This window comes from Amia ocellicauda, chromosome 3 (genome assembly GCF_036373705.1).
Source record: "Amia ocellicauda isolate fAmiCal2 chromosome 3, fAmiCal2.hap1, whole genome shotgun sequence".
NCBI lineage: Eukaryota > Metazoa > Chordata > Actinopteri > Amiiformes > Amiidae > Amia > Amia ocellicauda.
The window spans coordinates 46,370,270-46,396,073 of record NC_089852.1 but is presented as its reverse complement, the minus strand read 5'-3'; the positions used below and the strand labels follow the sequence as shown (position 1 = coordinate 46,396,073).

At 37.9% G+C, this 25,804-nt stretch overlaps 2 protein-coding genes across 3 annotated transcripts in view; one reads left to right on the top strand and one right to left on the bottom strand.

The window, feature by feature from the left end:
- Window positions 1-16,273, top strand: part of ubl3a (ubiquitin-like 3a) — a 32,611-nt gene extending 16,338 nt beyond the window's left edge. Inside the window, exons 2-6 of one of the 2 annotated variants that reach the window (XM_066699698.1) lie at window positions 3,755-3,902; window positions 8,912-9,020; window positions 11,492-11,578; window positions 13,232-13,309; window positions 14,394-16,273. In XM_066699698.1, coding sequence (XP_066555795.1) covers window positions 3,876-3,902; window positions 8,912-9,020; window positions 11,492-11,578; window positions 13,232-13,309; window positions 14,394-14,446 — 354 coding nt within the window. In that variant the 5' untranslated portion in view covers window positions 3,755-3,875 and the 3' untranslated portion in view covers window positions 14,447-16,273. The remainder of the gene's footprint in view (window positions 1-3,754; window positions 3,903-8,911; window positions 9,021-11,491; window positions 11,579-13,231; window positions 13,310-14,393) is intronic. The other variant, XM_066699697.1, reaches the window with a different exon arrangement.
- A 7,968-nt stretch (window positions 16,274-24,241) lies between these two features.
- On the bottom strand, window positions 24,242-25,204 carry LOC136747229 (olfactory receptor 2AT4-like). The gene has a single exon (XM_066700180.1). The coding sequence runs from the start codon at window positions 25,202-25,204 to the stop codon at window positions 24,242-24,244; it is 963 nt and encodes a 320-aa protein (XP_066556277.1).
- Between the last annotated feature and the right edge of the window lie 600 nt (window positions 25,205-25,804).

The following is a 25,804-nucleotide window of genomic DNA, read 5'->3' as shown; positions in this document are numbered from 1 at the left end:
TTTGATATTGCATAGTGCAGACAACAATATCCAACAATAGCAACAATCTCAAGGGAAGCTGTCCAGAGAGGCTTAGAAATGGGTGGTAGACCTACTATAAGATCACACTATCTCTTTTTTGTTAACCTCCCCCACCGCACACTCTGTATTCTGTATTCTGATATGGTTAGATTGTAAGATTGCCCCTGATGTTCAGGGGCATGTCGATAAAGGATTACTTGAGTACGTTAACACTGGGATCTTGCCCTTTGGAGTTCATCTGTAAATCTTGTGGGAGATTAACTGTACGGATAGGTCCAATACGCCTTAAAGCTTTTCTTTATGTAGACAACCAAAATGAACATTAAGTAATGTGTGTGTGTGTATATATTTCAAAATAATATATAATATAGATGTGCTTGTGTGTTGTGTATAGCCCTTGTTGATCTCCTTCACGGTTCAAGTATGACTGGTCCTGACCACTGTACTCTTCAGATCTGAACCATGTGACTTCTTATGGGGGTTTCTTAAGCATACTGTTAACAGAAACAGTCCACATACAGTTCAAGGACTGAAGCAAGACATTTTAAAAGCTGTGAACAGCATCAATATAGAAACTCTGGCTGCAGTAATGGAGCATTTCCAAACATACCTGTGGAGCATTCTGATTACCCATGGTGCGCATATTGAAAATGTTTTCAAATGACTCCCACTCTCCCAAGACTACTTGGTTCAGAGACATCAAACACAATAATATATGTCGGTAAATACATACAATTAAATCTGGAGTGTTTGTTTGGAAAGAGCACGTATATAACTGCAATGACTGATGCAAACCTGTAAAGAACAGTCCAGAGCAATAATGCCATTCCCTCTAGCAGCACACTTTGTAGTGCAAGAAGGACATCTTGTCCTCTTTCTGGCTTCTTCATAGTTAATCCCATTTTATTTTATGGGGTTCAGATTAGGATTCTGAGGAGGGAATGATTTGTCAATATGCCACTCGTTGAACCACCGTGTTACACTCCCAGCTTTGTTAGTCTCTGTGTGGGTTGATGTATGGGCCCTCACTATAAATTCCATAAATACTTGCTGTAAGCTGTTGTACTGGTGGTCATGGTGACCTTGACACAAAAAACAATTGTATACAATGCATGAACTGGGTTGGGTTGGACTGCATTGAGATTTTACTTTAGAGAATATATAATGTAATATTGAACCCTATAGGTATACGGACGCTACAGCAGTTTTTATACATTTATTTAATGATTTTGGATGCCTTGTCCAGGTAAAAAATTGTTTTATACTGTAATGAATTAGAAGTGAGGACAGATAGCAAGCTGTCCATTCATAATATAATTTATTTATTAGCAGACCCTTTTACCCAGGGCAATTTATAGTTTTCACAAGAAACATTTTCAAATCACTACAAACTGCAGTAGAAAAAAACAGTCCTAAATACAAAATATAATAAGCATACCTGCTAATGCAAGTAAGCAGGACCACGAGGGAGCATAGTTTAATAAAAAGGTTTAAGAGCAAGAGTGCTGAGCAGCCCAGGAGATTAGGCTGCTGTATTAATACTGGTACAGTCTCAACAGAGGTGTCTTGAGTAATCGCTGGAAGGTGGTCAGGGTCTGTGTGGTCCTGACCTCAGTTGGAAGGATGTTCTGCCAGAAGCACGAGAGTGGAAAAGGAGTGGGTTCTGGAGGAAGGGGAGCGGAGAGAGGTTACAGTGAGTCTTCTGTAGCAGGAGGACCGGAGAGGTCTGGAGGGAGTGTAAGGAGAGTCTGTGGGTACCTGGGTGCAGACTGGTCAAGGATAATGGTAGCAAGCCAAGCTGGGATCAGGAGCCGGTGAATAGAGGAGGAGGGTGTGCGAAGTGGGGCTGAGAGAATGCCAGATGAGCTGCAGAGTTCTGGATGAGCTGGAATGGGCAGGTAGCTGATGCAGGCAGGCCAGGAGGAAGTTGCAGTAATCCAGGCGGGACAGAAGCAGGGTCTGGACGAGCAGCCAAGTTGAGTAGTTGGACAGAGTGGCGTCAAGGGTGACTCAAAGATTCTTAGTGGAAGAAAGTATGGTAGCTTCCAGTACGATTGAAAGGGGAGATGAGTAAGAAGAGGGAAAGAAGAAAAATATCAGTTTTGGAGAGGCTAAGCATAAGATGATGTGAGTGCATCCAGGAGGACATGACAGAGAGACATAAAAAGATGTGAGAGAGGATGAGAGAGTCACAGAGGGGAAACAGAGGAAGTACCATCTTCAAAAAATAAAACAAACAACTCAAAATTAAGCATCTTTATTTTGAAGGCTTTATTTTACATTTAAATTATCATAAGCCTTTAACATTCAGTTGGTTGTTTCCTAATTTGCAAGTGTTTTAAATGTTTTTTACTGAGAAAAAAACAAATAAGATTATGTTGCTGAAGTAAGCCTTCTATTTTCATTTTCTTTGAACTGTTTCTGTGTAATTCCACTGTGTCATTGAAACTATAGGTTTAATTTGCCGTCCAAACAGGAGAAGCAAGGTCCCAAAAAAAGACAAACATGTTTTCAAAGGAATCTCGGTCAAGGGTTCTTAAGCATTAAACAGATTATTATTTTTTGTTCTCAGGAAGTGCACAGTCAGATTAACCAGGTCTGTAGTTTCCATTATCATAGGTTTAGCTTGATATGGTTGTGTAATGACACAAATAAGCTGTTCTATAGTTGTAACATGTTGTCTTTTTTGTGTCCATTGTGATCAGTTCATTTTTGCAATAAGTAGCCTATAATTTGTTTTAACTATGAATACCAAACTTCTTTCAGCAGTTTATTTTATCAGATTTTTAGTGACTCTGTCCATGATATTATTATTTTTTTTCTTGTGTAACTGAGATGGTTCAGTTGATCTGGATTTTGGGGGTCTGTGTTAACAACTGCTGTTTTGGTTATGCTTAGATGACTGACCATTTTGCTGTCGAGGCCATGACTTTTGTGGCTGACAAACAGTCTGCAGATGGCTGTGGGAGGAGAAAATGTATCGCAAGTTGCCATGCAGCTGCTGAATAATTAAAACAATGAGTGCCTCATTATTGAACAAAATGAAGAGGTGCAGCACCAAGATAAATGCTAATTGCCCACATTTGCCTTCCATTTTCATAGTACTGATTTGGTTGCAGCTGCAGCGCATGGTTAGTGGTAATCTCTGAACACTCTGCCGTAAGCTGGTTCATCAGAGTATTGTCGATCGAAGAATGATGACTATACATATTTCATGTATGGTTATTGGGTCATGCTGACCTTTCTCTAAGTGTAATTCATTGTGTTGAGCTTTATCCAGTCCTGTGTCTGCCTAGGTCTTTTGTCAATTCTGCTCAGTGACGTCCATACTTAAATACTGAAAGACATAAAAATAAAGTTAAATTCACAGTAGTTTTTTCTATTTATTTTTTATGGGGGGAGCAGATTGTTTTCTTGTCTGCTGACTATGCTTTCTGAAAAATTAGGTGTACATTTCTTGGGTAAAAATATAAAATAGCCCTCAAAATTGAAATATTTTATGGATTACACTTTCTTACCCAAAGACTTGAGTATTCATAACATTAGAATACTTCTGTGGGCAATGGATTACAGATCTTTTTTGAAAGGAAATATTGTATGTTAATAATAGGAAAGAGAATAGGAAGAGAATATGTTCATTGCCACATATATCCTTGCTCAATAGTTGCTATTTCAATGAGTTTCTAAATGCACCCTTTATTCAGCCTTGATCTGTGGTCTGATTTTTCTACAGCATGCTGTGTACTTATGGGGGGAAAAATGATGCAAGAACGTGTCTTCTGTACTGAGGAGAAGAAATCAAGCTGTTTGGTTTCAAGCCAGCTTTATTAGCTGGCACACTCCTGAGCTGCAAAATGGACCATCCGTGTGAATATTTGAAGGTGACTATTAGCTCAGGTCTCTGGATCTTAATTCCATCCATATTTGTTATTAAGGAACCCCATCTCTAGCCTCTTGCCCATGTGACATTTCATTATTCTATTTTTGTTTTTCTGCAGAGAACTCCACAGGATTGGTTGAGTCATGAGTACTTTTGCAAATGTCACTTTTAATGAATTGTGTAATTTATCAAACGTCAGGTTTTTGGAGTTTCCGTTACTGTGAATAGGACGAGATCTTCCAGTATCACTAAAGGGAACAGATCAAAATTACAAATGACACGTTTGTTACTGTAAGTTGAAATGGGAACAAAGTATGAATTAGATTTCCCTGGTTCTGTCTGGCTGCCTGCATCCTTATTTCAGTTTCCTTTGGAAAAAAAAAAAAGACAGCGTTGACTGGAATCTGCTCCCTAGACATTATTGTTGCGACTATATTCACATTGCCACAAATCTGGACTGCCAGTTACTTTGTGTGTGCTATGCCACTCAGTGTGCCAGACAAACATTACAGACTAAACTGTAGACTGAACTTGTTCAAATAACCCTAAATAACAGCCCTACATAATGCACACAAGATGAATTTACAATCATAATTGAATCTGTAAATAATCTTTAGCCTATATGATATGGATCACAAGTTGTCCAGTGGAGGATAAAACTAATTTTGAAATGCAGTATTCATGTGCAGAAAAAAAACAAGATCAATTACCTCAGACTAATGACCTTCGTGGGCAGGGACGAGTTTGGTTCTTGCGTACTAAAAATACTCCTGTGCAAGCTAGCTTTATAGGTGATCGTAGATAGCCTACATTGTTATTGCTCTGTGTGGTGTTTTTGCAGTCACTGTCTGTCTTGTTTCAATCCCACTAGCATTGCAGTTCTGTCCTTAATGCTTTTCACTTACTAATGATTTAAGGAAATGTCAGAGTTTCCCAATAATAATAATAATTTATGATACTAATTACCGATGTAAAAGGTTGTGAATTAAATTCTGGTGACAGCAGCTCTTCAGTTTATTTTATTTCAGTTTTTATATGACTGACATTTGAAACAGTATTCAAACAGATACATAGTATTGGAGAGACAGTTATTCTCCTGAGCTGGATAAAACATCACTGATCCCCCCCCCCCCCCCCCCTTATTTTTTTTTATTAAAGTGGACACATGACTGGCTTAAAGAAAGCAGTGCCTCAAGCATTGTTTCTAATATTGCTCTTTCATCAATTTGCTTTTACGTAAGTCTCTTCATGTAATTCTATTGAATAAATGTCGTGTGAGCTGTCAGCGTTAACTGCAGCAGCCAAAGACGGATGAATCAGTAAAAATACTCCCTTTTCGCCTTACTTTAGAGAAAATGACTGTCAAAAAGGCCCTAATGTGAAACATGAGTTTGTGGTTAATGTTTTAAAAGCGACACTTTGGTCAAACAGCAGGGACAAACATCCCCTTCAGACAAAAGGAAAAAAGAATACTAATTCGTTCCTTGAATTTGTGTGTTATGTACATAATTTCCATAGATTCAGTTATGTTTTTGGTAGAATCTCTTTCACAATTCACTTTGCATCACAAGGTGACCTTTGCCCCTCTCCTTCCTTTCAGACGCTTCTAGTGCTGATGCTTACCATAAGCGTTTGAAGTCTACCAGATACAAGCTATTATGTGCATGGATTATTTATCTGTATTAATTGACTTATTTAAATCAGTAACACTGAGGTTCATGGCTCTCACATTGTGAAACACTGGTACCTCCTGTCGAGTGAAAAAATAAATAAAAAATGCAGTGCTTCAAATCAATTTTAATTACACGTTCACTCTTTTTAATTAAGCTTGTCCTTTAAAATGTGGAAAAAGATTACACTATACAAAACAAGGGCGCACAAGAAAATTTGATGAATACAAAATGTCACATTATTTGTGTGTGTGTAAGTGTCCTTATAGACATTTCATTGCTTTGTAGCCAACCAGGTCACTGAATCTGTTGGCCTTGATTAGTTGAAACCTTTAGATTCACAAGGGAAAATTGTTAGCTATGCATTTATAAAGTTTGTTAAAGCTTACAGTAGCATGTTGTAATTGTTTACAGATTTAGTAATTAACAACACTAAAGAACATGGAATTAACAATTTTAAAAGCACATGTATTCCAGTCATTGCTGGAATGTAAGCATTAAAATTCTTAAGGGAAAAGCTTTATCCCCTAAAATCATATCCTAATGAAATATCTAATAAATTATCCTGGGCTTTAGGTGTGTGTAATATAATGAGGCTACTGCTGAAAATTCTCCAGAGTTTACATTTCAATTTATTTGCACTAGTTTTGTGCGGCAGAACGGTTTCCCGTTTTGAATACTGTATTTTCTTTTTTAATAGAATACATTGTTTCGGTTCTTGGTTTGTGTACACAGTGAAACGATGATTTAATTAATTTTCCTTTAAGCTCTAATTCAAATTCAGTGGCAGAAGATAGACAGTGCTGCATTCCCAATGAGCTAAAGAAAGTGATAAAAACGGGGAGGGCTAGGACTAGCTCAATGATAGACTTTGATGTTAACATCCCCAGTGTTTGTTATTCAGATTTTGTATTCAAACCAATTCAAATACACTTTTAATATAAAATCCTCAGATTTACAGATTCCTGAGCATTTCTTTTGGGATAACCAAGAACACATTGCAATATTTCAATTTGTATAGGAAAGCAATTGACTAATAAAATAGTATGTGTAAAGGTAAAAGTTGTAAAAGACACTGTATCCCATGGGTTCTTCATAAAACAACACACAGCCTAATATGGAAGAAATCTGTTAAAATCTGTTAAATGACACCATTACACAAAATTGTGTGTGTATGTGTATAAAATTGTCGTCTAAATATTTATAGTAATATGCACATTTTTCACTGCTGGCAAATGACTATTCCCATGTTAACACATTGTAATATCCCTTACTATCTTTAAAATATAAGTTCACATAACTTATGGCTGAACCTCTGAAACGGGATCAATTAAACAGAGTGGGTGGTATGAGATGCTTCTCACTGAGTTCTTGCTGGCTAATTTACTCAAGTCTTTTCTTGCCTTTCGTGTACTTATTAATGTGGTTTCAGCCATTCCCCTGGTAATTCTGTCTTTTTTATGTACCTGTGGTAACTAATTTGATAATCCAAACCCACTTAAAAGTCAACTTAGATTTGAGTGGGCTACGTGGAGCTGTGTGAGGCTTGATTGCAAGGTAAAAATGAATTAATAAATGCATACAAAATTATAACATTATGAGCTTCTAACTGTGAAGCCTGGTGAAGTAGAAAGAGATTCTAACTTGTGGCAAGTTAAGGGAAATGATCGGTTTTTAAATTTTTTTGCAATAGGTGGAGGGGAATCAGATTAGGTAAAGAGTCAAACTGCATTTTTGCTTTCGGATTGGGAGGGTTTGAAAGCATTGCAGTAATCTGGTATGATAAGGTGCTTAGGAGGATCTCTGTTTCAATCGACGGGCTAACACCGTTACATCATACGGCTCAAGTGCACCAGCCTACTGCATGTGTTCTTCTGCACCGCCTCCCCTCCAAGCCTGGTTTTTCCCATTTTGTTTTTTGATAGGAACAGAGGAGCTGCTCTTCAGGACACACACATATACACACGCACACAGTTTTGTATTAGAATAAACAACCAACAATATGAACAGAATCGTGTTAAGCAGACAGGCCACTGTCATTGAAGGAATGCTTTGCTTTTAAGGTTGCCTTTCCCATTCTGTTGTAAGGGAGATGAGAATATCATTGTATTTTATATCTATATTGATGTATAGGTATCTAGATTGATTTAGTTTTAATTTTACACTGTGATTGCACACTGTCTATTAATTTTGAAAGAGGTTTTGGTTTTCCTGATTAAAATTTAAAGCCCAGCCTGCATACACCACTTTGCCCCTAAAGAAATGACAGAGCTCTTAATATGTGGTGCATCCTGAAGTCTAATTTAAACGGGTAACACAACAAGTGGTATGCAAATGTAGACTCTTGTTTACCTAGTTGTTAATTGCTAATTGTTAATATATTGCTTTAGTATATTGGATATACAGCTGCATAAGTTTAAACTTTAAATCTCAACCTGAATTGTTTCTTTTCATTTTATGTTAACTGCTAAAAAGGCACAATAGAGCAATGTTCTGTACTTACCTATTGTTAGCAATGTCAAATAAATCTTGACTGGGGTTATTTATGTCCCCATGTCTTATATTACTGTATATAAGGGATTTAGAAACACCAGCTGTTAAAGAATGGTTACCTGCATGATTCAGCACAATTTCAGGGTACAGTCTGTACTGTATTTTTGCACAGTAAGATCACAGCCTCAGCCCTATATTTGCCATGGCAAGTGCTTAATGTGCATTACCTGGATGTGACTGGAACTATTTCGTATCATTTGACCTCTCTGTCAATCATTCTGTCTATCTGACAAGCCATTGATTGGCTTAGGACGCCTAGGACAATAGATGGGAAATAGCAAGAGTTCTCTACATCACACCACAGACTAGTTAATTTCCAGTACTTGTGGCCATAGTTCTGCATGAGAATCAATTCATTGTCAAATAATGTAAATCTGTTTTTTATTTTAATTATACCTTTACACAGCCTTTTTAATGTTATGCGTAGCTCACCCTTGTAACATTAGCAATAAATAATATTCTGCTTAATAGTTCTATAGGTATTTTCGCAGAACTAAATCAAGGCAACTATACCCGTTATAAATCACGTATGAGAATCCAGCAGCAGTTCCTATACCTCTGGTCTTGTGTATAAATGTCACCCCGTGCAGAGAGTTATGGAAAAATTCTTCATTTAACAGTGATGTTACAGGACACTTAAATGTGTAATACCCAACTGCTTCAATCTTTTCCCAGTTGTGTTGTAAACGTTTGTGTTCTGTCATAAATCACCTGTATGTAAGAGGGGCTATTCTGATTTATTTCTAGCCTACACGCATCTAACTGACCTCTCTCTTGTGTCTTACAGATCAACTTGCGGCTCATCCTGGTGAGCGGAAAAACAAAAGAGTTTTTGTTTTCTCCTAATGACTCGGCTGCCGATATTGCCAAACATGTGTACGACAACTGGCCAATGGGTGAGTGGGCTGTTCATAGTCCAAACCGTTTTATGTGCCATTTCAAATGTTCTATTTTTATTTCTTTATTGAGGCAATGTGTGTGACCAGCCAATCACTTCAAAGCTAGAAAAATGTGAGAATGGTGATAGGATGGAAAGGAAGAACAACTTGTTGTATTTCTACCATTACTGGATTTTACAATCACTGGACTTCATGCAGATTTATCCTCACCTTGGACCAAGAAAGATACAAATAATATATAATTAAAGCCAAGAACCATGGAGGGGGTAACAGATTTCAGGTATGGAAGACTGGGTCACATGACCTGGGCAGGAAACAGATACGTATTTTGACTGAAGCAGAAATCCCAATCTTGCACTCTCCAGAACTAAATATGCCACTTATTAGCTTCATTTGTTGCCTCCTGTTTGCTATATAAACTGAGAGGCATTATCCACCTTGGAGGACTTGCATCCCACTCAGATAATTTCTGATTGGCCTGCTGTAGAAATCGCCATTCATCTATTGGTTTCATGCAGCTTTAATCAAGCTTGATGCAGCCAGTGACTTCAAATAAGAACTTCAACTTATATTTTCTTGATTTCTTAAGGAGCCTTAAAGTGTTGACAATTTTTCTGTATCAACTGCACTGACAGGAATATTTAATTAACCTGTGGGCTGAGGACACGACGGGTCTGTTGGGTAACTGAAAGAATACCAGTTTACCAGTCAAGTTATGAGGCTACATCCACCCCAGTTATCAAATCAGTAATATAGTTTATCTATGCTGTTTATTCCAAAAAGGACTCCATATTAAAAAATAATACTAATCCAATATTATATTTTTACATCCTTGAGATTTATTTCAGAAAAAATATCCTACCCCCCCAAAAAACATAGGAATGCATTGCAACTAAATATAGATCTGAGGTAGCATTTGTAGACAATCTCTCTATTACCTTGATATGTATTATATAAAAATAATGTTTATGTAACAAACAAATCTTAAGTAAAAGCATTAGGATATAATAATTGAATAGGCAGATCTGTTCAGATATGCAGATGGCACCCGTATCACGTGTCGCTGGAATCCCTCAGTCCGATTCAACCTGCTCTGCTGGTGCTCGGAGGTCCTCTCTGCCTCTGAGGACTGTATGTGAATGCCCAGCTGCCGGTGACCTTCTGCAGATAATACTAGGGGATAACTTTGATGTGATCTGAGATCTTGTGCAAACGTGGTTATGGCTGATTTTGAGCAGTTGGTGCTACAGCGCTGGAGCAAAATATCTGCTTAGCGCCAAGAGCCAAGTGATCACTTTGGACTATGGATCTCGATAGAGAATGATATCTAAAAGGTTGTTGAAAGTGGTTTCTGTTCTTCCAGTTGCTGCATAAAATATGAACTCCGTGAGCTTGAGATTAAGCACCAGAGGATATCCTCGTGTCTGTGTCTGTAGTTTTGCAAAGTCACCAAAGGCCTGCAGTGACTCTTTTGATTAACTAGCCAATGTGTGATTTAAAGTAGTGGTTTTCAAAGAGGGAAAATCAGTTATGTCAATGAAGAATATGACCCACATTAAAACCCAGGCCTTGCCTGTCCTTCACAGGAAACCTTGTCCAGCTCCTATTTATTTATGTGTTAAATCAGTCTTCAGATCTGTGATTCATTTCACATTAATGTAAGAACAAAGTCCACGTCTGACCACACACTTTCTTCCTGGAGGCCTTCTGAAAACATTCTCAAAGAGCTTTGCTGGTTATAGACCTAATGTTGACCGAACATCTTGGCAGTGGAACAGGGCTTGCTGTGTATACGTGTGCCTGTTACGGTGACGTCAATTCCTTAATCTTGGAAAGAGATTCAATCCCCTGCATCAGGGGACTGGGGTCTGACTGCACACAGTACCGCAGCCCTTAACTTAAATGGAGCTCAGATATAAGCCAGGGATAAGAGCCAATATTCATAGGCAGGGAGCTTGGCCAGGGCCCCCAGTGCACCTGGAGCTGTAGAAATGCATTTAACCTACATGTTTAGGAAGGGAGGGGGAACAAAACAAAACATGAAAAGTTTGAAGTCAGAAGTTAAGGGCTTAATTAGACTTCCGATTATGTTCTGTCCAGTTACCAGCATAACACAATGGCTTTGTGTAAGTAGTTTTTTTGTCTTCATGTATGGATGGCATTGTGTAATATAATCGTGAATCGTCTTTATCCAAAATACAATTGCCGAGAGGGACTGTAGTAACATTTGTAAGATGAAGAACAGTTCTAAAAACAAAACCTAATCCTTCTAGTTGATGCCATGAAGGACACCTTTATCTATTTCACTTGCAATGTTCTGTGTAAAACAAAGCAGGGCTAGTGCGCATATGTAATACAAAGCAGCCTGGAGTAACGCTGCTAAATATGGTATGCGATATAATGACATTATAGTGCTTGCTGTGTTATCGCTGTAGATTGCTACTGTTCAATCGTACCTTTCTCCACAGACTGGGAAGAGGAACAAGTTAGCAGCCCGAATATTTTACGGCTCATCTACCAGGGGAGGTTTCTGCACGGCAACGTGACGCTAGGAGGTATGTATTACTGCTTCCTCCCCTAGAGCAGCTTCCAGAGAAGGAGTTCCCAGTGTGCACTGGCCCTTTTTACAGCACAGAATAAAATCTGCATGGGAACGACTGGTCAACTGGAAGCGTACATGTAACATTCTTCTGATCCTAAGGCCAAAACACATTTATTCATTATTTGTTTATCGTTGCGGAAGCTTAAAGTGATTGCTCTAAGCTGGTGGCAGTGAAGGTACAAGCTATTTGGACTAAGCTCACTAAAAACTGGTTTATGGGTGGTATCTTCTGCCCATTTCTGAGGCACTGCTTTTTTACAATGGCCTGATTGAAGTAATGCAGTGTATTCGCAGTATGATTAGTCATCAGACTAATCTATTTCTTGATACAGAATGAAAAATGTATTTTTTATGGCTGTCCCTACTTTACCAACAATCCTTTTTGTCTAATGTTGCGGAGAGCATTGTTAAATTGTAATTGTGACATTAGTACATTGAATGACTTTTTAATTTCTGACGATATATACATTTCAATGGAAAGAGGAACCTTTTCATTGTGGTCTGGATGAACTTAAAACTTCAATTACAAAATGACAAGGCAGCTAGAAAAGAACATTACAAGCCAAATAAAATGTGCTCAATTTAAAACAGGTTGTGCTGACCCTGTATACTGTAGACAATTGTTTAACAGGTAAAAGCAGGAGAACTACGCAGGCAAACGGTTTCTCTGCAACCTCTTGCTGTTGATGAAAAACAAAATTGTGCAAGTGAATCCTCTTGGGCAGCATCAGCAAGCAAGTAGCTTTTAACAGTAGTTTCACGTTCTGACTGAGAGGAGTTAAAATTGAGACGCACCTCTGAGATATGAATGCTCTTCAAAGATAATTCAGTGTCTAAGAGGCCAGCCAGCTGGCAGGGTAATCAATATATGATATCACAAGGTTGTAGATGTGCAGTACTTTCGCTGCATGTGTGAGACATGTATGGTGTCAGACTGTGTTCAAGAGACAACGTCTTTCATCACTAACCGTGATTTTGACCTGACGATTGAGTGACAGGGGGGTTCGCGGGGGGGGGTTGAACTCCTCAGAGATCCCTTGCCCTGTTGTAATGCTTCATAGCTAAAGAGCTAATGTTAATGTAGAGGTTTTCATCTCATTCATTTTAATGACAAGATCAAAGCTTCCCAAACATCATATGCCAGGAACCCCTTTTAATATAGTCCCACCACATTCCTGCATCACAAGCCCATGTAATGTCTTTTGCAGGAGAAAATACACTTTGGGGAGCAGTTGGTCATTAAGAATCCAGAAGGCTTGGTTTAACAATGGGAAATATGCTGGTAAAACATTTATGATGGCTCCCAGCCCTTAAACTCTCACTGCATATCACTCCTGGCTTCAAGTGCTGACACTTCACTGAGCAGGTGTCAGAATAACCATGTAATTATTTACAATGCAAAACAATAATCCACCAGATGCGAGGAATATCAGCAACCTGATCCGGAGCGGATTAAAGTCCAATAATATTCCAGATGTGGCAGGCATCATGTGTTGGGTGGTTGTGCTCAAGACTCAAACAATTTCATACATGTGGTCAAGCTACCATTTGTGTATTACGTTCTAACACTAAAATGAGACCCCTTTATCTCTTCTTTCTTTCACAGCATTAAAACTTCCGCTTGGCAAAACCACAGTGATGCATTTAGTGGCCAGAGAGACATTACCAGAGCCAAATTCCCAAGGTATGTATAAAAATGTGCAACAGCAGTCATTTTTTTGGACCTATTTATGTTCTCTGTACATAAGTTATTTTATTGTAAGTCTACAAATGAATCTGTGGGTGGTTGTTTATATGAACTGAACTCCTGCTGTGCAGATTCTAAATGCAGAACTGCAGTATAGCTATACTAAATAAATTTACATTTATAGATAAACAGAATATCCATGTTTTGTTATTCTTTCCCAGCTCATCTATATCTATAACGTAAAATACTGAATTCTAAAATGCAAGGCAGGGTCCTGTTGTGAGACAGAAAGGACGTTCAGAATAACGTTTGGAGAAATAAATCGCAAAGCATTATTACAGTGTGAAAAGAAACTGTAAACGCAGTACTCAATATCAAATGCAGAATCCATTTTTTTTTACAATTCCATAGACATGGAGAATCGTTACCTTTCTTATGAAGCTTCTTAAAAAAAAAAAAAAAAACAATAAGAAGAAACAAACATGGTTATAGTAGAATTTAAATAGTGGTTAACCTATCTACACTAACTGTTTCTGTAGTTTTGATAAAATACACATTTGATGGGAAAATGTGGATTTCTATCCTTATTGAACAAAAGTTAAAGTATAGCCATTATTTTCTTGTTCAAAAGCTGTACATCAGATTTGATCTAATCAATTCAGATAGTTTTGATTGCCTGTAAAGTAAACCCAGCGGGGCGCAGTGTGTTTCAGTGCGCTGATTAACTGAACAGGGGATACCAGAGTATTAACGACAGAGATAAACTACCACCTGCCATTAGTAATCAAATGTGATCAGATTTAGCATTGGGTTTGCATTGAATAAACTTGTCTGACTCAAAATCGCTCCATTTAATACTATGGGGGGAGGGGGCAAGAATGCATGGGAAGGCCTTTAGGATAGATCCATCAATAGATGTTTGCCTAAAAGTAAATCCGAATCTGTGGTTACAAACTTCAAAGTCCTCTGTCTAGTGAAGAACTAAAATGCTGTGAACATTCATCCATCTATTTTATGAGCTGCAGTGTTTTGTTTTAGTTTTTTTTTACAAGATCTCTAAACTATTCTCTTCACCTTTTAGGTCAGAGGAACCGTGAAAAGACTGGAGAAAGCAATTGCTGCGTGATCCTGTAAATACATCATTATTTCTGTCAACCACGATGTAATATAGTCTTTCGTCTTTCATGCTGCTGAAATAGACGTACATAATTTTGCTTCAAGGACCCTTAGGAGGCAGTTGGTTTATAACAGCCACCACCACGACAAGAGAAAACCAAAACCAGAAAAGAAAAGAAAAAAAGGAGAAAGGAGATTTAACCAGACCTGGATCATTGCTCAGTGTCATGCATCTCATTTTCTGTTTCAATGCTTATGCCTCCTCCTAAACTGGTTTGCCTCCATAGAATCCTGGAAAAAATAAATAAAGAAAAGAGATTGTGGCATTAACAGAAAAGCAGTTCCCCCAGTGCTGTGTCACTTTGAATACGGGCAGACTGGTTATGCATATTGCACTCTTGGATTGTTACAGTGTGTCTTAATTGTTCATGACAGGAATATATGCATCCATCTCGCTTGAACCAAGCTAGTTTGCACCTGATCTTTTTTGTTAGTGTAGTTAAAGAGTAAGTACTCCAGTTCGGTAATACTGGATGGGGGTGGCGGGTGGAGAAGGGGATTACAATTTCAGTTTTATGCAGTTATTTTTATTTGTACCAGAAACCCCCTTCACCAAACTTTTTCAACGACACAATAAGATCTGATACTGTATGAGTGGGTGGTTGGGGTTTTTCTGTACCCAATAATTCTAGCAGTTCATTTAACCACTAAAATTATGAAATCCTGTTTGGGGACACACTATTTTAAGCGCTATGGCAGACTACACATTGATGTGCCTCTAAAGTCTGGTAACACTCGGCAAGAAGACTGACGACATGATTTTAGATCTCCTGAATGCATTCTTAAACTGCAGATTAGGGAATAATTCTGCCAAGTACCTTGAGTGCATTTCCTAGCCTTAACACGGGAAAGGAAGCTTTTATTAAATGATCGGTTTATTGTTGATAACAGAAAGCCTGCTAAAGAATCCAAGCGGCTTCTTTTCTTCCTATATTTTGTCACTGTATATTGACATAATGAATTTCTCTGCAATCACACACAACTAATTTCATGGCCCGGTGTTGTCCAGCTGCACAGAATGGTTTTAAATGACTCCTAGAGGAAGTGCACATCTCTGCCATAAGATTTTATTAACCTTTTCTTGTATAGTATAACTGTTAATGGTGCTTGCAATCAAAGCCAGAAGGTAAATCATAATGAAGTATACCTTGATGTTATTTTTTTTTATTCCTTTTTTTTTTTTTGCTTATAAAAATAAATTTGCACAACACTGAAGCATGAGCTCTTTCATCTAAACCTGTAAAAAAAAAAAAAATGAAATAAGAAAGTTTTTTTTATATTTTTCCAAGTGGGAATGATATTCTGAACTAAGGTTACGTATGTGTAGAATATATTTAATATGAATCTTATATAGTACATGACTATAGATCTATTGATATACATTGGTGTGTAGTATAGGATATTCTATATAAATAGCTTATTAGCAGTTGGAGCCGTCACAAGATGACAGTATGTCTTGTACCTAATACATGAAACCCTAATCCTTGAATCAAGTTTATGTAATATGTGTATGTTTGTTTTGTTTTCTTTCTTATTTTGTTCTCAACTGCTCATAAATTAATGTAATCAGTTTCCATTTTTCCCCTCTGTGGTTATTGCTTTAATGAAATGCTTTATAATGCAGTACTAGGTCTTAAAGGATATTGTTCATATTGATCAGGATTTAAATCTGTATAGAGCAACGTTTTCAAACTGATTGTAAATAGCACTAATCATTTTATTTTATTTTTTTCTTCAAACTCTATAGAATCCTTCTCTAAACTAAATAAAGACTATTGAAGTGCATTTCTGTTTTGGACGGATTGTTTTCTTGGAGTGTCTGGTGTCATTCTTGCATCTGAAGAAGTAGGAAAACCTTTTCAATGTGTGTCACAGCCCCAGGGCACGGATCGAGGGTGTCTCTCTGCACCAGGGAGGGCCAACTCTGTTTCTGGAGAGCCACTATCCTGCAAGTTTTTTCTCTAAATCGCCAATCCCTGGATATCTGGAACACAGGGATATTTTGCCTAATTAAGACCCACAATTAGACCAAATAAGCAGGATAAAACAAAAACCTGTAGGGCCTGTGGCTCTCCAGGACCAGGCTTGGCCACCCCTGCTCTACACAAATGAGTGTGTGTGTGTGTGTAATAAGAAAACCCATGGTGTGATAACTGATTCACTGAGTTCTGTGTGACGTTCTGCAATCTGGTACTTGCTTTCAACATAAGAAAGCTGGGTGCTCTGAATGGATTTGATTGTATTGTTAAGCTGTGAAATGATCATATCCATACAAAAACAAAGAAAGCACCTTTGAAACTTATATTTACTTCACATTTTATAATTGTCAGCAAGGGTTCCTAATTGTGGTAATAGAGGCCTTCAGTCCAGCAGAATTAGGTAGTTAAGTGCTAAGGTGGAATCAAAACCTTAAAGACATTCTTGAGCAGGAATGAAGACTCCTGACCTAAAAAGCCTTTTCCGTTTATGCTCCCAAAAGGGTGTATTCATCCCCACTTCAGCTTGTGTCACCATTACATCATCAGTTTATGAAGACTTGGAAACCTTTAATGCTGGTCAATTTAGCAGGAAATTAGAGATCATTTAGAACAAACACCTGAACACACTTCAGCCTTCAAGGACCAACTTTCCTTTAATTGAAGAAGCAATGTGCTTAATTAACAAAAAGCTAATGTTTAGAAATGAGTGATTTAGAGGTTTGGCTCTAGGTTTTGAAACTTAGTTTTCTTTTTATTCCGTGGGCAAGGAGTAGTGAGACCAAATCTGAGCAGCTGCTGCACATTATATTCACACAAGGTTGTGTGAGGTTAATTTGTTGAATGAGGATGTCTCTGTGAAATGAATGAGGCCGATAAAATTACGGCAGGGAAATCCCCTATCGTCGGAATCGGGGAGGAAAAAACAAATCGCTCGCAAAGGAATGAGAGCCGAAAAGAGCACAAAAACACTCGGCCTCCTGAGTAAACAGAAAATTGGATCCATTCGGTCAGGAAGCCGACTTCTCATTCCAGCACAAACATTTTATTCGGGGTGTTAAAATCACGAAAGGAACCAGAATAGCCAGCTCTTGATGCAAAACCAACAGCTAAATGGTTCTTTTCACCTTTTTATCTTAACTGCCACATTCAGTCTTTAACGAATTGGTTGTGAATGAATAATGCCTATCTTTTCCCGTGCTAAACTATGTAGACTCTGGCTCTGCATTTTGTTGTAGGTTGGCAACACCACTGTGCTGGTTCACTTTGTTTTGTGTGGACAGTTTGTTTCAGTATTTATGTTACTTTAATCTATAACTGGAATCATCTGCCAAACCACAAAAGGTGAGTTGTTATTGCTATTGTTTATTATTATATTTAATATTTTATGCTCATAATAAAAATTCCACATTTGTTCCCGTTTGTTCTATTGAAGGACATAGAACGAAGACTTACTGGAAAACAGCAGTGGGCCAATATTTACGTTGCTTTTCTAAGCCATTACAGATTAATTAACAGTACAAATAACACCGGAGGCAGGGTGGTGTTCCTAAGGAAACGGCTGGAGAAGGTACTGCTGATACAGGAAACAAGACCTCCTGTAACAATGGCCTGGCTCCACCTATTGATAACGTTCCTCTTTCCGAAGCACGTTGCCTGAACATGCTGCACATGGATAAGTTGCCTGACGCTTGACACATTTGTCATTTCATAACTCCGCTCTGCATTGACCTTTGTGGAAGACAGACAAGAGCTTATTAATTCATGGCAGAAGTTTGGCTTTGCCAGGAATGACCTATTGTGCCCCACTAATCCGCAATGGAAAAAAACAAACAAACAGACAAAAAACTAAGCAATGGGCTAAATGAGCAGGAATTGCATTAAGTTCAGAAATTGCACCCCACTGTAACAGTTCAAGTTTTAGTGAATGATGTAATTATGATGTCAGCGCTGTGAGTCATTTTAAGTCATGGCATGAAGCTGATTGAATTGAATGAACTGAGCTACACTGTGTATGATGAGAGATTTCTACCATGCAAAGACACGCAGAGTGGCACATTCAGGTTGCGTTCTATATTTAGCCAGCTGTATGTTTATGCTCGTCTGTGTGGGCGTGTATTGTTGAAAGCTGGCTTTTAATGTTGAACAAGGACACAACTGGAAGAATCTCATTAAGCTGGTGGATGCCTTTAAGCTAAACACAACTGTGCCTTTCCTTTTCAAGCTGTGAGGGAATGCAGATTTGGCTTCTTAAAATATGTTTATCACCCATGTGCAATATACACTCTGTTGTTGTGTTGATAAAAAAAAAATGTAAATTTAAAGTTGAAGTTAAAATATGTATCTTTTCTGGACACCTGCATCCAATCAGTATATTTTGCACATGCTGTATACTTGATGGGTGCTCTAATATAGTAAAAATAATGACTGCTGCTGACTGAGACCCTCAAAACCATTGTTTGCTTTTTACAACATTAAGGTTCCTGTATTATTTATTCAGCTTCTGATTCACATCTCAGGTTAAGAAAATGAATACAATAAAGACAAATCATGTTATCTATCATGTTCCAGGTGTCGTAGGTGAAATCCTTAGGTTTGATTTGTAAAACATTTAAATTACTCAGAAATGTACACACACTTAGCATCACACAATGGCAAAACCTGTTAACAAATTATATTACATAGGAAAAAACAAAACAAAAATAGATTTAACGGAACTTGGGCACAATTTCTCAATTTTTTCCATTTACTATTGTAACTAATGCTTCATCCACACCCCCCCCCCCAAACAGTCTGTTAAAAACTTTTTTATTTATCCATTTGTTATTATTTGTATTAATTTATTTATTTTTGTGTGTTTGTGTTTGTGTATGCTTGGTACATCCCAACTGATCTTAGTTTGTCCTCGTGCCATCAGTCCGTCTGTCTGTTTGTCTAATTGTCCACCTGTTGATTTAATTGTTTGTTTACCCTATTGGTTGTTTGTCTGGCTGGCTGTCTCCTGGCCGCGGACGGTCTAGGATGGATAGGGAAGGGTCGTAGGGGAGGGTGGGTGGAGGAGGGTGGGGTGGGGTTAGAAGGGGTTATTGGGGGGTAGGGAGGGGTAAACTGTAATTCCTTTTTTTTTTTTTTTTTAAACAAACTGTTAAAGTGATGAAATAAACAGTAAAGTTGTCCTCCCGAGGGGGGGGGGGGGGGTTGGTGGGAAAAAATAAATAACTCAAAAATAACTTTCTAATATTTGCTTTCACATCAGGGGCACACTTTTCAGAGCATAAGTTCACACAAGGCCTTGTGCGTGTGTGTGCCAATCCTGAGCCAACATCACCATCACAAGCATGGCACTTATGGCAACCTTTCATAAATCGGGCTACTTTCTAAAACTGCAATAACTAACAATATACTGGACTGCAGTTTGAACCTGCTTCTAGTATGTTCTTTATTTGCATATTGTCAAATACTTTGGATACCCTCCGTGTCTTATTAAAAGCTGCTGTGATTGTGATACATTCATGTATAATTTACATGGCTGTACCGGGGAGGTGGTATATGTATGACCGTATTTATGGTTATCAGACAGCTTGTCCAGGAATCTCAAAATGAAAACACACACAGACACACAACACGAAAACCAGCAGAACAAAAACTATATGTCTATACTGCGTATTTGGCTCCACCTTGTGGACAGTGCTGATCTCACTGTGGAGAATTTGTTTTGTATCGTTTTGAGTCAAGCAGGTGTATTTGAAAGCATTTTGAAAATTAAAAACATGCGTGAATCGAGGGAAACAAAATCCATTTGCGGTATGGTTTGTGCATTAGATCAGAAATCTGCTATTATGCCAGCTAAACATGAGTAAATCTAACGGATTGAATCCACCATACATTTTGCGAGTTCATGAATGACATCAACATTAACATAGTAAACAAAACAAAAACTATAATATACGTTTTAATATGGACATAATATACAAACATAACACCACACTATTTACAGGAAAAATTATAATATTGGATGGTATTATTGTAATTATTATTATGACATGTAGTATGTGGCAGAAGCGGGTTTATATCTCCCTCTAGTGGCTATATGTATTGTCTCCCCTAACCTAAACTCAATTTCGTCGGCTGTTAATTTTGCAAATACACTACATGCTTGGTAGAGTTTACAGATGTTACGCTTGTGCAGCTTTATATTGGTACCAGGATATCGATCTCTAGTAGGATTTACATTTATCTAAAACAAAAAGTAAGATTTGTCTTGTCACTGAATCAGTTAATCGAGGCTTTCAAAGTAAACAAATATAAAGACTGTTCTGAAATGAACCCTTTTGTGTCAATTTAACTTTTTCAGTTGATTGACCCAAGCAGGCCTCAGAAATCAGACAAGCGTAAATCTAATATTATGGTTTTAAAATGTATTTAGGTGTATGTATAGGCCACTATATATGTATACCACTCTTCCAGATTGATGATATCATGTAAGCAACTTTTAAAACTTGTACTAATCAATTGTGGATGTCAAAAGTCAGTTTGCATGCTCCTTCAGGGTTTAAGGGTGTCCTAACTTCCTGGATTGTGAAAAACTACAAAATCACACTTTTTTTTGTCTTCACTGCAGCAACAGAAGTCATTATTATAGTAATTTATAGCCCTACTCCTTGATAGTAATAGTTTCAATAGACAACAAAGTGTTGCTGTACCCACAGCTGCAGGAAAAACAGACGGAGGTTCATCTCCTTTCCCACAAGAGGAGATTAATGTGCAGTGGAGATTACTTACCAAAATTTAATTTATTTCTTATACATTGGAAAGGTGATTGAGCTGCTGGTACATGGAATTGAGCTTTCATTATAGTGCATGTAAATGTAAAGTAGTGCAATGTAAATTAGTGCAATTAGTGATGTAAATGTTGGATTGCACTGGGAGTTTAAAGTGACCACTGCAAATTGCTACCCTGCTTTTTTAGGAATGACAGATTGTTCACAAACAATCTCCGCTGCGCATTCATCTCCATTGTTGTAGGACAGAAAATAATACAAAAAAAATTCGCAGCCGTGGACACAGCAACCCTGTATGTTGTCTATGGAAACGATAAGTACTATCAAGGAGTAAGAAATACGAATGGAAGACAAATCCAGGGGTTTTGTAGGCCTTGGTTTTTCTCAGGAAGCGATGACACAACGGAAGTGTGCTTATAATCACCGGCTGCGCCACCAGTGAGCCTCTATGATCACTGAACTGTAATTAAAATTACCAGGTGGCATTCAGCGAACTGTAGTTAAACAAAAAACCTGGTGAGACTCACCATAAACATGGTCGACAACATGGCTGCCAATTTTGAAACTTTCAGGTGGGCTGTGGGGAGACCAAATGTAAATATTAGTGGACCCGGAGACTGTAAATCACATGAGAAATGGCAAGCATCAACTCTGCCGATCATATAAATAATACAATTAATAATTTAGTGAAGCATATGATATAACGCTATTTTTAAATTCATTTAAAATACATACTATATATTAAAATCAGGACAAGACAGTAGAAAGTGGTTATTAAAATCATTATATTTCATATCAATATATTTAAATATCAAAATATTTAATTGCAGGATAGAAAAGTATAGTTTTAAGGAGAATTTGAATAAAGGATGTTGTCAAGGAGTGGAGAGTGGAGACCATTGCTAAGTTTTTACATCAGCATACTTGTTAGCTTTTGACATCTGTCAGTATTTGGTAAGTTTTAAATGTAAAGTTTTAAAAGTTGCTTACATGATAAAATCAATCTGGAAGAGTGATATTCATCTTACACTATAGCAAGACTCATAAAGTAGAGTAATTGTGCATGTCACTTTGTATGACAGGTATGTGTCAACTATCAAATGAAACTAGACAACTTGTACTATAATATTCTGCATAGTTGATCATGATTAGACAAACTATATTACAGTACTACCGAGTTGTTTCACAAAAACAAAAATGTGTTTTTTGAAATTATGACCTTTGTCCTCCATTAAAGTCTATGGGAATTTTTTAGATGAATTTTTTATGTTGAAATACCACTCAAATTGAAACTTGTAGAAATTGTTTGGTGAAAATAGCATAAAAAATGGAGGAATAATGTACATTTGAAAGAACCTAGCCTATGCGGAAAAGATTAGAGAATTTGTTAAAAATGCGCAAAAGGGCTATTTCTCCATGGCCACAAGCATGTGGGGCCACTCAAATGAAAGCATACAAACTACAGAATCATGTTGATCATGATTAGACACTATATTGCAACACTAACACCTTTCTCCCCCAGTTAAATAATAGCATAATTATGAATGATAAATTATGACATTTTTTGATTTTATGAAAAATATTTCAATGTAACCTTATTTATTTTATAATTTTACCTTAAAGTACTAGTCAAAATACAACTTTTAAGACAAACTGGATAAAAAGTAAAAGAGTTATGATCATTTATTTACAATTTACTTTTGTTTGAGAATTGTTTTATTGTTCTTACTTTGCAGTGATGTTTCTGGCTATAATAACACCAGAGTTATTAATAGATATATCTCAACCCACCGGTGGGTTGAAAACAATGGGGGTATGTGTAATGGGTTTTTAATGCTGGTGTGCAGTAGACTTCTGATAATGACAGCTTGGTCAGGACCTGTTATGAATGAAAAGATTCAGAAATGACGGACAGTAAAGACAGTTCATGTTGGAATTGATCACCAATTACAGGTAATTGTGTAATTGTGTCATTGTCATTTGAAAAGCAACTTCTTACTGAACATCAACAAAAATGTATCGTTCTTAAAATTAACGTATATATACAGCCATAACATTACGACCACTGACAGGTGAAGTGAATAACACTGATAATCTCCTTATCATGGCACCTGTCAGTGGGTGAGTTATACTGTATTAGGCAGCAAGTGAACATTTTGTCCTCAAAGTTGATGTGTTAGAAGCAGGAAAAATGGGCAAGCCTAAGGATCTGAGCAACTTTGAAAAGGGCCAAATTGTGATGGCTAGACGACTGGGTCAGAGCATCTCCAAAACTGCAGCTCTTGTGGGGTGTTCCCGGTCTGCAGTGGTCAGTACCTATCAAAAGTGGTCCAAGGAAGGAAAAGCGGTGAACCAGCGACAGGGTCATGGGCGGCCAAGGCTCATTGATGCACGTGGGGAGCGAAGGCTGGCCCATGTGGTCCGATCCAACAGACGAGCTACTGTATCTCAAATTGCTGAAAAATTGAATGCTGGTTCTGATAGAAAGGTGTCAGAACACACAGTGCATCGCAGTTTGTTGCGTATGGGGCTGCGTAGCCGCAGACCAGTCAGGGTGCCCATGCTGACCCCTGTTCACTGCCGAAAGCGCATACACAATGGGCACGTGAGCATCAGAACTGGACCACGGAGCAATGGAAGAAGGTGGCCTGGTCTGATGAATCACGAGTTTAAGGTGTTGACTTGGCCTCTAAATTCCCCAGATCTCAATCCAATCGAGCATCTGTGGGATGTGCTAGACAAACAAGTCCGATCCATGGAGGCCCCACCTCGCACCTTACAGGACTTAAAGGATCTGCTGCTAATGTCTTGGTGCCAGATACCACAGCACACCTTCAGAGGTCTAGTGGAGTCCATGCCTCGATGGGTCAGGGCTGTTTTGGTGGCAAAAGGGGGGGACCTACACAATATTAGGCAGGTGGTCATAATGTTATGGCTGATCGGTGTAAAAGCATGTCAATATAGATCAGTCTAAATTCTACATTTCTTCTAATTAGTTAGATATTCCTAATATGGTTTTCAACCTTTTTGCCCCCAAACCTCTTTATCAGGCTGTCTTTGATTTCTTTGGTCTTGAAGCAGTATATCAGTGGGTTCACCATGGCAGGGAGCAGGCTGTAGACCAGGATCAGAACAATGCGGAAATCAGGGCTGATGGTGATGCCCACAACATTTGCCAGGTAAACAAAGCACCTGGGAAGGTAATACAGAGCTATGATGAACAGTTGAGAGCTGCAAGTGGAAAAGGCTTTGTATCTCCTTTCAGAGCTTGTGATCTTCATCACAGAGGTAATGATCTGAATATAAGAACATATTACAAAAAACAGAGGTACCAGCAACACTATCATGGCAATTATGAATGTCCCTAAGCTATATGATGCAATATTTGTACACGCTAGTCTTGTTATTCCAATGTGATCACAGTAACAATGTTTAATAATATTGGGCCCACAGAATGGTAAAAACACTGCTCGAAGGGCAATAATAGCCATGAAAATAATTGCTATCAGCCATGAAAAGGCACACATAACATGGACAGTGGTGTTTTTAACAAGGGCCGGGTATCTGAGAGGGTTACATATTGCAACGTAGCGATCAATGGCCATTACCAATAGAAGAAATGAATTGACGGACCCCAGATAATGGACCAAAAACATCTGAAGGAAACAAGCAGAGAATGAGATAGTTTGAGCATCAAACCAATACCGGGCAATGATTTTGGGCAGAGTAGTGGTACTGAAGGCTAAATCAGCCACTGCAAGGTTACAGAAGATGTAATATGTGGGTTTCTGAAGGCTTTTGTCAACAGCGACTACAACTATAATAATAACATTCCCAGTTATAATTGCTATATAGACAAAAAATAAAAAGGCAGACACAAGTGAATAATACTGGGGCAGAAGTCCAGGAAAGCCCATGATGATAAATTCCTTGATTTGGGTTCCATTTGCTTCTGACATGGCTGTAAACGACAAAAGAGAATGAAGAAGCAGAAGTAACTGTATACTATAACTATATAGTAACAATGTATTCAAAATCTGCATAGACTGATGGAAGCCTAGGAGAGGATTTGAATGTAGTTAATTATTTAGTACACAGAAAGTCTGTTTTTTGTTTTGGAAAATGCTATGTGAAAGAGGAGAAAATATGTCAGGAATTAAATCAATAAATACACACATATATAATAAGTAAAGCAATACATTAATAAAGGCTTATTTCACACCTAACATGGCTTTACATAGTGAGCCCAGCTGTAGATGAAGACAGAGAGAAGCTTGCTCTTACCCTGTTTAGTATGTCAATTTTAAAACCGAGGATGAGGCACTTCAGAGATCGACTGACAAAACTGCGCAGTAGCTGTGGGAGCCAGAATTTAAATGCACCCTTTTCCCCTTGGATTGCATTATTATTATTGGTTTGGACATTTTCTGTATCAACTCTAGAGGCAAAGAGACATCAGAGTATTATAACATGTGACTATGCTTTAATGAAGGATAAAACACTGCATAGAAACAAAAAAAACTCCTCCAATAAAAAAATCATATTATGTCTTGACATGA